General features: G+C 42.5%; 1 protein-coding gene across 1 annotated transcript in view; it reads left to right on the top strand.

Moving 5' to 3' along the window:
• Window positions 1-6,486: 6,486 nt before the first annotated feature.
• The window catches only part of CFAP58 (cilia and flagella associated protein 58), a gene marked incomplete at both ends in the record, with an annotated part of 62,905 nt that continues 58,012 nt past the window's right edge, over window positions 6,487-11,379 (top strand). Inside the window, 3 exons of the mRNA XM_080621134.1 lie at window positions 6,487-6,505; window positions 7,518-7,738; window positions 10,222-10,497. Of these exons, the coding sequence (XP_080477260.1) occupies window positions 6,487-6,505; window positions 7,518-7,738; window positions 10,222-10,497 (516 nt within the window). The remainder of the gene's footprint in view (window positions 6,506-7,517; window positions 7,739-10,221; window positions 10,498-11,379) is intronic.

The raw sequence follows: 11,379 nt of genomic DNA, 5'->3' as shown, positions 1-11,379 counted from the left end.
CTCTCTAGAGCCGCTGAAGCAGACACGGCCAGAGCCCTCCCTTTGTGTGCCCAGGGTCCCCCCAGCCTCGAATGACTTACCGGGCCGGGGCTGCCGTAACCTGAGGAGCTCGGCGTAAAGCGGCGGTGTCGGAGCGTCCCGCGGCGGCTCCGTTCGGCTCGGTGCCGAGCCCGCCCAGCCTGGCCAGAGCGGGTTCCCTTTCCTCTTGGGTGGTTTCTCTCCTCCTTCAAACCACCCGAGCCAGCTCTAGGAGCCAAGCCATCCCCTGAGAGGCTGCAGTTCGCTGCCCCAGGTCCTTCCCGGCTCCCCCATTAGTTTTCCAGATGGTTTTGTACTGAGGGCACGGGGGACGAAGAGGAAATGCGCTCATTTTGCTTCTCGGATGTTTTCTGACCTCCTGGTGGTCGTGCCTGAGAGTCAGGAAAGCTAAACCACGTAACCTCGTTCGTTGTTCTTATCAGAGCAAGATCCCAGGGATGCTGAGCTCAAAGCTGGCACAAGCAGAAACTTGTGAAGCTGGCTATCAGCCTTCTGAGGCAGAGAAGCGGTAGAAAACTTTCCGTGTAGGGGCGGGGGAGCTGAGGCACGACAGGGTTAACTTACCAATGACAAAGGCCATGATGAGGGATTTTAAGAAGTGTTTTCCAACACTGCCCTCATTCTTCAGTTAAAGGGCATCTTACAGATCTAGAGAGAAATTAGTTTGCTCAGCAACTGTTATTTGTTTAAGGGCACCAGCTTTGAGCAACCACATAGTAACCTCTATCTAGCAGGTCATGGGAAGTGATTCTCCCCCTCTACTCTGCCCTCATGAGACCCCACCTGCAGTCCTGTCTCCAGCTCTGGAGGCCCCTACACAAGAAGGATATGGACCTGTTAGAGAGAGTCCAGAGGAGGGCCACAAAAATTCTCGGAGGGCTGGAGCACCTCTCATGTGAAGACAGGCTGAGAGAGTTGGGGCTGTTCAGCCTGGAGAAGACTTCAGGGAGACCTTAGAGCAGCCTTCCAGTACCTAAAGGGAGCCTACAAGCAATCTGGAGAGGGACACTTTATAAGTGCAACAGCGACAGGACAAAGTGGAATGGCTTTAAACTGAAAGAGGGTAGATTTAGATTAGATATTAGGAAGAAGTTTTTTACCGTGGTAAGGGTGGTAAGGCCCTGGCAGAGGTTGCCCAGGGAAGCTGTGGCTGCCCCGTCCCTGGCAGTGTTCAAGGCCAGGTTGAACGGGGCTTGGAGCAACCTGGTTTGATGGAAGGTGTCCCTGCCTGTGGCAGGAGGCTGGAACTCGATGATCTTTAAGACACCTTCCAACCCAAACCGTTCTGTGATTCTATGATTCAGTTTAGGGGACCTATAGATCCCTTTATTGCAACCTTCCTTTTTCCACAGCATTGCAACCACTGTCTTACATTACCACTGGTATGGCATGTTGCATGTTCTCCACACTTGTGCTTTGATTTTATTTTTGTTAAGCTCAGGTGGTAGACATGTGCTGTGGTGAGAGACAATCTGTGTGTCAGATTGCAGTAACAATCTGCAGTATCAGGAGGGCACCAGGTAAATGCATTAGTGCAGATTTGCATTGGAGCCATCTTGCTGCTGAGTAATAACTAGGACTGTTAAGTCGGCCCATTCTTTGAATTTCCTGAAGTCCTTATTGAATTAGTAACAGTTTTAATGTTATTCAAAGGGTTTGTGTTTGTAAATGTGTGCATATGGGTATTACTTCCTTAGTGTCTGAATCAAGTTTACTCAGGTTTATTGGCAACCTGGGTGTTGTTTAGTACATTCCTTTCTCATTATGCCATAATCTATGAAAATCATCTCTAGCAAGAGCTGGAATTTCCCTGCTTCTGTGCTGCAGGACTCGGCCTGTCTCAGTGCATTATTTATTTCCTCTGGGAACTTAGCAGCACCAGGAGAGAACACAGCCCCTTCCTCAAGATCACTGCTATTCATCACCTAAGCCAAAGGAAAATATCTATTAAATATCAGCTACATAAAGCCTGACAAGGTAGTAATTACTGATTCTGGCCATGTATACACACACACACACACACATTGAACAATACAAATCACTATAGATTACAGTGACTGTAATTTACATTCATCTGCAAAATTTCTCTGGGATACAGGGATAAGGACTGAACATTTTTCAAAGAAAGGCTCACATCCCAACAGATTATATTACAAATTCACCATCCCATTCAGGATCTACTTTCTGTGCCACCTAAGATGGTATAAAATTATGATAACAATGCAATACATGTAAATGGAAAAGTCAAACCAAGACACATTCAATTTGATTTGTATTAGGTTTTTTTGATGCTGTTCAGCAGCTTGAAAGAGGAGGGAAAGCTAGAAGCACATATCCTGACAGCTCCAGCACATGATTCATTGTTTGAGTATTGTTGCACTGCAGAAGGCTTAAGATCATTATCTTGCTAAAGGTAGTAATTTATTTGATAATGAGCCAAGCTCCGCTAGCCTTACTCAGATGTTGGCCAGGACCTGAAGCTGTGACCAGTGGAGTAACAGTACCACAGTTCCTAGCAAGCTGGGACATAATCTGTGGCTCTGTGATGTGACTGCTACTGCAGCAGAAAGGAAATATAATAATAATATTATTATTTCTAAAATGGACTCTAAGATCCCATCAGCAGGAGCAGGACAAGATCAAGATTTGGCCTGAGTGTTAAATTCTAGGCATCTTTCTCAGCTGTTTTCAGACATCTTAGAAGATAGAGGAATTATTTTATTCTTTCCACTAGTATTTCTAAGCCATTACAAAACTAGCAATATTCATTGAACTATAACAAGCAGTAAATAAAAAAGTCATCTTGTAAGATCTACAAAGAGAGAATAGGGATACAATAGAGAGGCCATGGGTAGGCAGCAGTGAAACAGGTTTTAGTACAGCTTCCAGCTGTCCCCTTCACAAGGAACACAGGAGATGGTTGCCAACCTGGAGCACAGAGAGGGATCACATTAACATTTAGCACAGAGAAAGCAGGAGTGATACTCTTGCTGGAGTAAGGCCTTGCTGGGGCCTTTTAGACTGCAAGTGTTTGTGTAAGCCTAAGGGAGACTGCAGCATAACAGTTTTCTAACAGGTACAGCTCAGTGTGATCCAGCACAGCAGGAACATGGGCACACCAGAAGGGAGCAGGGGACTCCTCTCCACCCATGAATATTTCACACCTCATAGTTACCATGCAAGGAAACGTGCAGGGAGATGGAATTACCTCCTCACAGCTCACCGTATGGTGTCTCCATCTACCCCGTTACACCTGACCTTATAAACATCTTAAATCTCTGTGATTTCTATAGCCCTCCTTGGGTATTAAGATTTTTTTTTTAATAGCCTCTTCCTCCCAAAGGACTCAAGTGTCAAGTAGTGAAAAATGCCAGCAAATTTTCAGCTAGGGAAGATTTGGTGGTTGAGAATTAAAAGGGTGAAGAATAACAGGGAAACAAGAATCAGAGATTAGGGCCTGGATTCTGCTGCTGAAGCTGAAAGGCTGTTGGAAAGCCCAGGGGGAAGTTGTTTCTGCTAATGAACACTTATCATAGGACATATTTTAAGCTCATTTTCAAATATGCCTAAATGTTCATGATTGGGAAGACAGCCATGGATCAGAACTGGTAAGCAGGTAATGGAAGTCATCCACTGAAGAAATCTTAGTGCTTTGCAGCACCAAATGTGTTTGTGCTACCTTGTAGGCTTTCCTTCGTAACCTTTCTAGGGAGTAATAATGCTGGGCAGCCAGGATGGGAGGAGGCCACTTCCAGCAGACTATGCCTCCAAATACATAGGCGGAAGAGTTTCCCCCCTCACCCCCCATGTCACTCTCCAAAGCTGTAGGTCAGATCAGTAACATAAACCATAATGCTGGTGGTGGTAAGAGCCTGCAGTGGGCAGTAATGGTGATGGGAATCCACAGAGTGTTGCTTTTCCTCCAGTCTTGAGAATCCCTGTGTTTGGCTGGGAGAAAGGTAAAAGGGAGAAATTTTCTAACAAGCATGGCAGGCCATTGTAATCCTCGTTGCAGAACTGGGAGGAAAAACTGTGACAGAAAACTTCTGCAGTTTCAAGCCATGCTGGGGAATAACAAGTCCAGTTTAGTTCCAGGATTACTGACTTAATTTTAGTTGCTTTCCATATTTGTCATCTATTTTATTTTTTATGTAGAGCATGTAATTGTACATTATACACAAACTGCTTGTCAACTTTAGCTTTTGTCTCAGAACTGAGCTCTTTATTTGGGTGTTTCTATTAATTAAAATGATTTAACTTTTTATAAAATGGTAATGTTTCTTTCTCTTGAGATCATTGGCTCAACTCTCGTGCAAAACATGATCAAAGGTTACAGCTATTTGAGATCTGTTGCATGATCTTTATGAACAAAGTAGAAAGCCTCAATCCAATTTAAACTGAATGACTGTTCACATTATAAAACTATCAGTAAGTTGGAGAATAACAGGAGGAGAGGATGTTCAAAAAGAATGTAGTAAAAATATCAGATAATTAAGTCATTGAGAACTGCATAGTATTTCTTTGTCACTGGAGAAAAAGAAGTATTTTAGTAAGCTCTTGTTCCTTTTAATACTGCAAAAGTGATGAAACTCTGGGAAGCCAGACTGGGTTCCAGGATACGTCACAGGATATCAGCCCATGGACAGTGTTTGAAGCATCACTGGTGTTTGAGGCTGTGAGGTTGTGATGGATTTCCACATCACTGGGGAAATTACAAGACTTGCAGTTAGGTATGTATGTATCATATCTGTAGTAATATATATAAAAATATATTTTAATGCTAGTAAATTGACAAATTTTACTTTCCTTAGTGGTAATCTCTCCTTGATGATATTATCTGAGTAAACTGAGAAAAATTATATGCAGAGGACCTTATCCATGAACACATGTTCACCCAACCATTGTGACTTCATGTATTAATTAGCATTTGTAACGCATTTCTAAACCAGAAAAGCTTGACAGGGCTAAAAGTAGTTCCGGGGGGCGGTTTATCAAACCACTGTGATGGTGGGGTGCCACCTAGTGATGTCCTTCCTTACAACAGCGTGGTGTGGGAGGAAGCATATTTCACACACACACACACCCCCCGAGCTATCCTTTATCAATTCTTCTTATTGTTACCTTCCAGTGTCCACAAGGTTCATTTTACATTGTCCAGAAGACATGTACTGTCATGGTCTTTGCTCCAAGTTTCTTGCATTCTCCTGGGTGATGTTATGATGAGATTTGACTCTATTTATTTATACCTCCGCAGAAGCCCATAAATCCTTTCAGTCAGGAAGCGATGGCTTATCATTTTCATGCCACTACAGTTTAAAACATGCATTAAATTAACTGCCTGGGGGTTGTGATCTCAAATAAATCAGTGAGCAAACATTTCTTCTCTAGTAACCCTTTCTGCACAAACACAAACATTCCCCACGATGCAAAACTCACTCATGCTGCAGGTGATTCTGCTTGTTTACCATACAGTACGGGTGTCTCTTGAACAAAGTCAGACACTCAGGGAAATAAATAACAGCCTTTTCAATGAACTGAAACTTTCTGGGTCTGTCTTGTCTCTGCTGTTAATGGAGATTTATTTGGGTTTTTTTTAAGGTGATTTATCTTTTTTTTCCCCTTCCTTTGTGGCTGTAAGGGTTTTTTGCACTGCCTAGCAGAAAAGTTTTTCCAGAGCTGGGAATGTAGAATTAGCTTAAAAGGGAGCATTAAAAAGTGATTCCATTTCTGGAGCTTCACTTTGTCTAGAGGTTCACTCCATGACATGAGTGCATCATTTACAGCCATGACAGCCACAACACTATTGCAGGATGGCCGCTGTGGTTATTTCCACCTTCCTGGTGGAAATCTTCCATCTTCCAGGCTACAGAAAATACTTGCTAAGGTCAGAAGCCCTGTTAGACCAGCTTCTCAGATGTGAACCTGCTGAGACATTCTGTATGTTTGCTGCAGAATTAATTCAAAGTAAATATCTGGGTCTTGTAACAGATTTGTGTCCTGGTTGCACTTAATCCTATACAATGTGAGTTGTGATGTTTTAAGGCATGGTGGCTGGCTTATCAAAAAAAGGGCTTTAGCATGACTTTATCACAGACTCCTAACACAGTCACCCTACTATGCACTGCAGACAGAGGTGCAGCTACCATGATGGTGAACTTATCAGATTTGAATGAAATTAGCTCAAATGGCACTTATCTTGAAGACCAGCCTTTACAGTCACCCTTAGAGGGGGTCTCACAAGACACAAATCACCAGAAGTCTGAAAAACACAGAAGAGAATCATAGAATAGTTTGGGTTGGAAGGGGCTTTCAAAGGTCATCTAGTTCATTCCCCTGGCAATAAGTAAGGATACTTTCCGGTGGATCAGGAAGCTCATGGGAATGCCTCATGGGAATAGATAGGTATTAGTTTTGGACACATTTGTGCTGTTACTCAGAAGCACAAACATGACTCTAAAGCCTAAAGGTAATTACTTCCTTTCGTAAGTTTCCACTCCTGTTTTGTTGTTAAAGCCATAAGAAACAGTGTAATAAATATCAGGGTTACATACTTCAGGTGTGAAATTGAAGGGTTTTGTGTTTATCATATAATTATTTATATATATTTTTTTTTTTGTAATTCTGAGCATATCCCCTTCATCCAGCAGCATTTTGATAGCAACATTAAAACCATACCTTTGATATTTCTTTACACCTGCAGCTGTTTTATTTTAAAGGTGTGAAAATTTGGTCCTCTGGAGAATCTGAAATCCTAGAACCAAGGAATTTATCATGATCATCTTCCTGGTAATTTTGTTTCATAAGAAACATCAGCACAGAAGGAAATGAGGAAAAAGAAGAGTTCAAAACTTAGAAAAGGAACTTCATTGATTTTTTTATTAGAAACGTGCTTTGAAATGATTGGAACTATGTTTCAGTGTGTAGGGTATTTTGTAAATTCAATCATACATATAGCGAATATTTTAGAAAACATTTGTGATTCTCCAGTTCTAATGGTAAAATTAGACCATTTGAAAGCATCCATTTGAAATTGTCTATTTTGCCATGTAATCACTAAAATGAAGTGCCACAATTCAGGCTTCATTAAACCAGGAAAAGAAGAAGGGTTTTTGCCATCGTTATTAGTTTTGAGTGGTACTTTCAGTTTGTAACTAACATCCATTCTGCTAGGAAGTGTATACGTGGTACAATACATTCCCTGCTCTAGAAAAGCTATCAAATGAAACTGTGGCCCCATAGAGATAAAAACAGCTGTTTCAGGGGTTAGCTGGGAGCAGAGCGAGCATAGCAGCCGATGCGTTAGTGCAGCTCTGGAAGTGCAGAGCCACTGTCCTGTTCTTCTACACTGTGCTTTGTACAAAATCACTGCACAGACACGCTAGTGTGAATAGTCAGGTGCAAGGAAATGGCAGAAACCGTACTCTAAACGCAATTTGTGACCCAAACCCGCACAAACCCTCTTTCACCACCTTCCACAGGACCCTGCCTACCTCCGTGCTTTGAGGGTACGTGTGACGGGCTTCTCCGAGCCCCGCTCCAGGTTCCATGGGCCTCAACGGCCCGCCCGGCCCCGCCCGCCGCCGTTGCTACGATACGGCGCGGCGGCTTCTGCGCCTCCGAGGCCTCGGGCAGCGGTACCCCCGGCCCCGCTCCCGACCCCGCTCCTCACCGCCCGCAGCCCGCCGGCAGCATGGCTGAGGTGAGCTCCTCTCACCCTCCTCTCCCCGCCCGTCTTTTGTACCTCCGAATAAGCCCAACAACATCGTCTGTGTACCATCTGTCTCTGTGTACCGTACTTAAGTTCCGAGTTGCTTCTGTGAGCAGAGCTCAGTTATGTCCTGTGTTCAAAGTAGGAGTAATCAGGCTACTGATACAAGGCAGTAGAAACACTTAAATTGTAGTAACACCTGCTGCTTTTAAGATTGTGGGTGTAATTCCCCCACCCCATATGCTGTTGCTGCTCTTCTTTTAAAACTAATTATGATCACAAATGTAAACGAGGTCAGAACTGAAGGATTGATGCTTGAGAGGAAGGTGAAATAAGAAGCAGCCCAAATGCATTGCTGTGGGCGTCACAGCAGGTTTGGAGGTGTTATGCACTAAGCCTTGTCCATGTCGGGCAGATCGCCTTTTCATGCCCGCAGCAGCCTGGGGTTTAACATTCAAGTTGCCTTTGCTGTTTTACCACTGAAGTTTCTGACAGAAAAACAAACCCCAATCCTTCAAATCAGGGCCCTGGCAGGGATCAGGGATTTGCAACCGGTGCCTCTGACTCAATGTGTCTCATAGCCTGACCTTTCAATTGTGAAGGTGTGTTTTTACCCTTTTAATTTCAGGTTTTCCAGGTAGCATGAACTTACATATTCCCCTCCCTTTCCTCCCAAACATGAAATAAACATGTCGTTTTGCTTTTAGACTTTTTTAATTTTGAAAATTCCCACCTTTAAACTGATTATGTTCAAATAGTGAGTAAGGGCCTGAACCATTCTTGAAATAGCAGCCTATCGCTTTGGGGAGGGCAGATGTGAGGGCAGATTTCTAAGGCTGAGCTGTGCATCTCCTTGCCTGTCCTCTGTGAGGTGGGCTTGCCACAGATCCACAGCCAGCACCAGCAGGAGATCTATTTGCCTATCCAAGTGAGTCCACCTCAGAGATACGGTTGTAAAGATACAACTAGACTTCAGTTTCACAATATAGAGACGTTCCAGTCAGTTTTGATCAAGCTTGAGTAATGGCAGCAATGTACCTGTGGCAGCATGATTCTTCCTCTGGGCTGATTCACCTTGCTGCGTAGCAGATCATGCTAATTCCAAAGAAGTTGCCATACTGCTGCCTCTTGGTATGATTGTGTTCTTTTGAAGGCTATAAAGGAGGCTTATTTTAAGCTGTTTTGAAAAATATTGGTGGAACTTGGTGTCCAGCAACAAAGCTGGCAAAATTTGGTGTTAGAACTGAGCTAGATCAAAAATTCTTCCCTGTGAGGTGCTTGCACAGGTTGCCCAGAGAAGCTGTGAATGCCCCATCTCTGGAAGTGCTCAAGGCCAGGTTGGACAGGGCTTGGAGCAACCTGGTCTAGTGGGAGGTGTCCCTGCCCATGAGAGGGGGGTTGGAACTGGATGATCTTCCAACCCCAACCATGCTATCTATGATTCTGTAATTCTATGAGTTCCTACAGAGGAAGGATTGGCATGCCCTGGCATTACTGGAGCTTTCAGACATGCTTATCTGCAAGTGGGTTGCTGGCACTGTCTCCATAGAAAGCATAAAGTCATCAGACTTTAGGTGTAGAGAACTGGGAAGAATTGAGGCTAAAATAGTGGGCTTCCTGAATAGTTGATGTCTTATTCAAACACTATCACAATGATATTTTATAGCCCTATCTTTAAAGTAGTTATGATACTCTATTCTGTTAAAGCACAAGATGTTTCAGTAAAATCGGGGGAGATCTGTTTGAAAAATAGCCTGCAATATGTGTATCATATGCTAGTAAGAGAACTGTTATTTCAGAAAATTTTGTTATGATTTCTTAGCAGCTGTTACACATTCAGTATCTTGTCTTTTTATATTCTGGGGTGTCCTCGTTTCAGCTGTGTTGATTTTCTTCTTGGTAGCTGGTACAGTGCTGTGTTTTGGATTTACTATGAGAATGATGTTGATAACACAGTGATGTTTTAGTTGTTCCACATTAGTGCTTCCCCTAAATCAAGGACTTTTCAGTCTCTCATCTTCTGGCAGTGAGGAGAGGCACAAGAAATGGAAGGGAGAACAGCCAGGACAGATGACCTGAATTAGCCAAAGGGATATTCCATACCACAGAGAGTCATGCTTAGTATAGAAACTGAGGGGAGTTGTCTGGGAGCCATCAATCACTGCTTGGGTACTGGATGGGTATCGGTCAGCGACTGGTGAGCAATTGTGTGTATTGGGTTTGATTCCTCTCTTTTTCCTTTTATATTATTATTATTATTACTACTATTATTATTATTTACTTTATTTCAAATATTAAACTGTTATTATCTTTTATCTTACCTTTTTCTGATTCGCCTCTCCATCTCACTGGGGTGGGGGGGAGTGAGTGAGCACTGTGTGGTACTTAGTTGCAGGCTGGAGTTAAGCCATGACATGGGGTTGTGAAATGTTCCATTTCTCCTATTTGTTGATTATCTCTTTTATTTCATTCAGTCTTGCAAACCATATCTAGATGAAAGAGCATTTGAAGCACTGGAGAAAGACTTCCAAGATGTCATCAATCAGCTTAAAGGAGATAAAGCTCTGGAAAAATTCCAAATAGAATTTGAGAAGCTCCATACTGTTCTGAAGAAGTCCCATGAAAATGAAAAGCGTCTCATGGAGGAATACAGGAACCTGAATGCTGAGCTTGTGGTGAATTCATCTAAAGTAGCTGCTCTCACAAAGCTCTCTGAGAATGATCGGGGAACTATATCATCGATGAAGACGGTAACGTTTTGAATAGAATTAAAAATGATCTGAAATTGTTAAAGACAAGCATGGTAGTAAGAAAACCATCTACAAGAACATTTTCTTTTACATAGAGAACTAGCTGGAGGACTAACTATAGAGCTAGCATCTCCAGTTCTTTACCTTCTGCTTTGTGATCCGTCACTTTGTTTCTTCAGCCTGGTATTTTTTACAGGTCTCAGTCAAATTCTGTGTTCATTTGCACTAAACCAACTTTATCAGCTTTCAGGTACTCACTAATAATTTTGTTTAAACTTTCCCTTTGTAAAATAGCACATTTTCACTGAATATACAGGTTTTGATTCATTGGTATTTCTGAAGGGCTGCTTGGATGTCAGCTGCTGCCAGAACATTAAAAAAAATTACTTATTTGCTGAGATATGGAATGTAGACTAGGGAAGTGCCATCAACTCACCTAAGTAAAGGTTTCACAACATTTTTTTTTTTAATAGGGATCCTTTACAGCATTTCAATGTGATTTCACCAATTTAGTCTGATGTGTTCTTTGTTATTGATTTGAACTCTGTCAAATCAGAGTGTTTCACTCACTAAAAACAGTCAACATTTTTAGCCTTACAGTGAGGTTTGACTAGCAGAAACATAAAGCTGCCAAATGATCAGAAGACTGTATTTTGAACACTTTCCCTTCTGATAGTTTAAAAACTTAGGCTTTAATTTAGCAGTTAGTTGAGAAACCTCAATGCCTTACAATCAGGTGGTGTTCCAGTAAAATAAATTCAGTGTAAAAATCCAGAGTGATCTATGAGTACTACATAAATAGAAGTTCTTTGAAGTGAAGTTTCTGGTCCTTATAATTATTAAATAGGATGCTGTTGTCCTATGGCTGCAGCTCGCAAGCGC

The sequence above is a fragment of the Psittacula echo genome (assembly GCF_963264785.1).
Source record: "Psittacula echo genome assembly, chromosome: 6".
Classification (NCBI taxonomy): domain Eukaryota; kingdom Metazoa; phylum Chordata; class Aves; order Psittaciformes; family Psittacidae; genus Psittacula; species Psittacula echo.
This window is presented reverse-complemented; position numbering and strand designations above follow the sequence as displayed.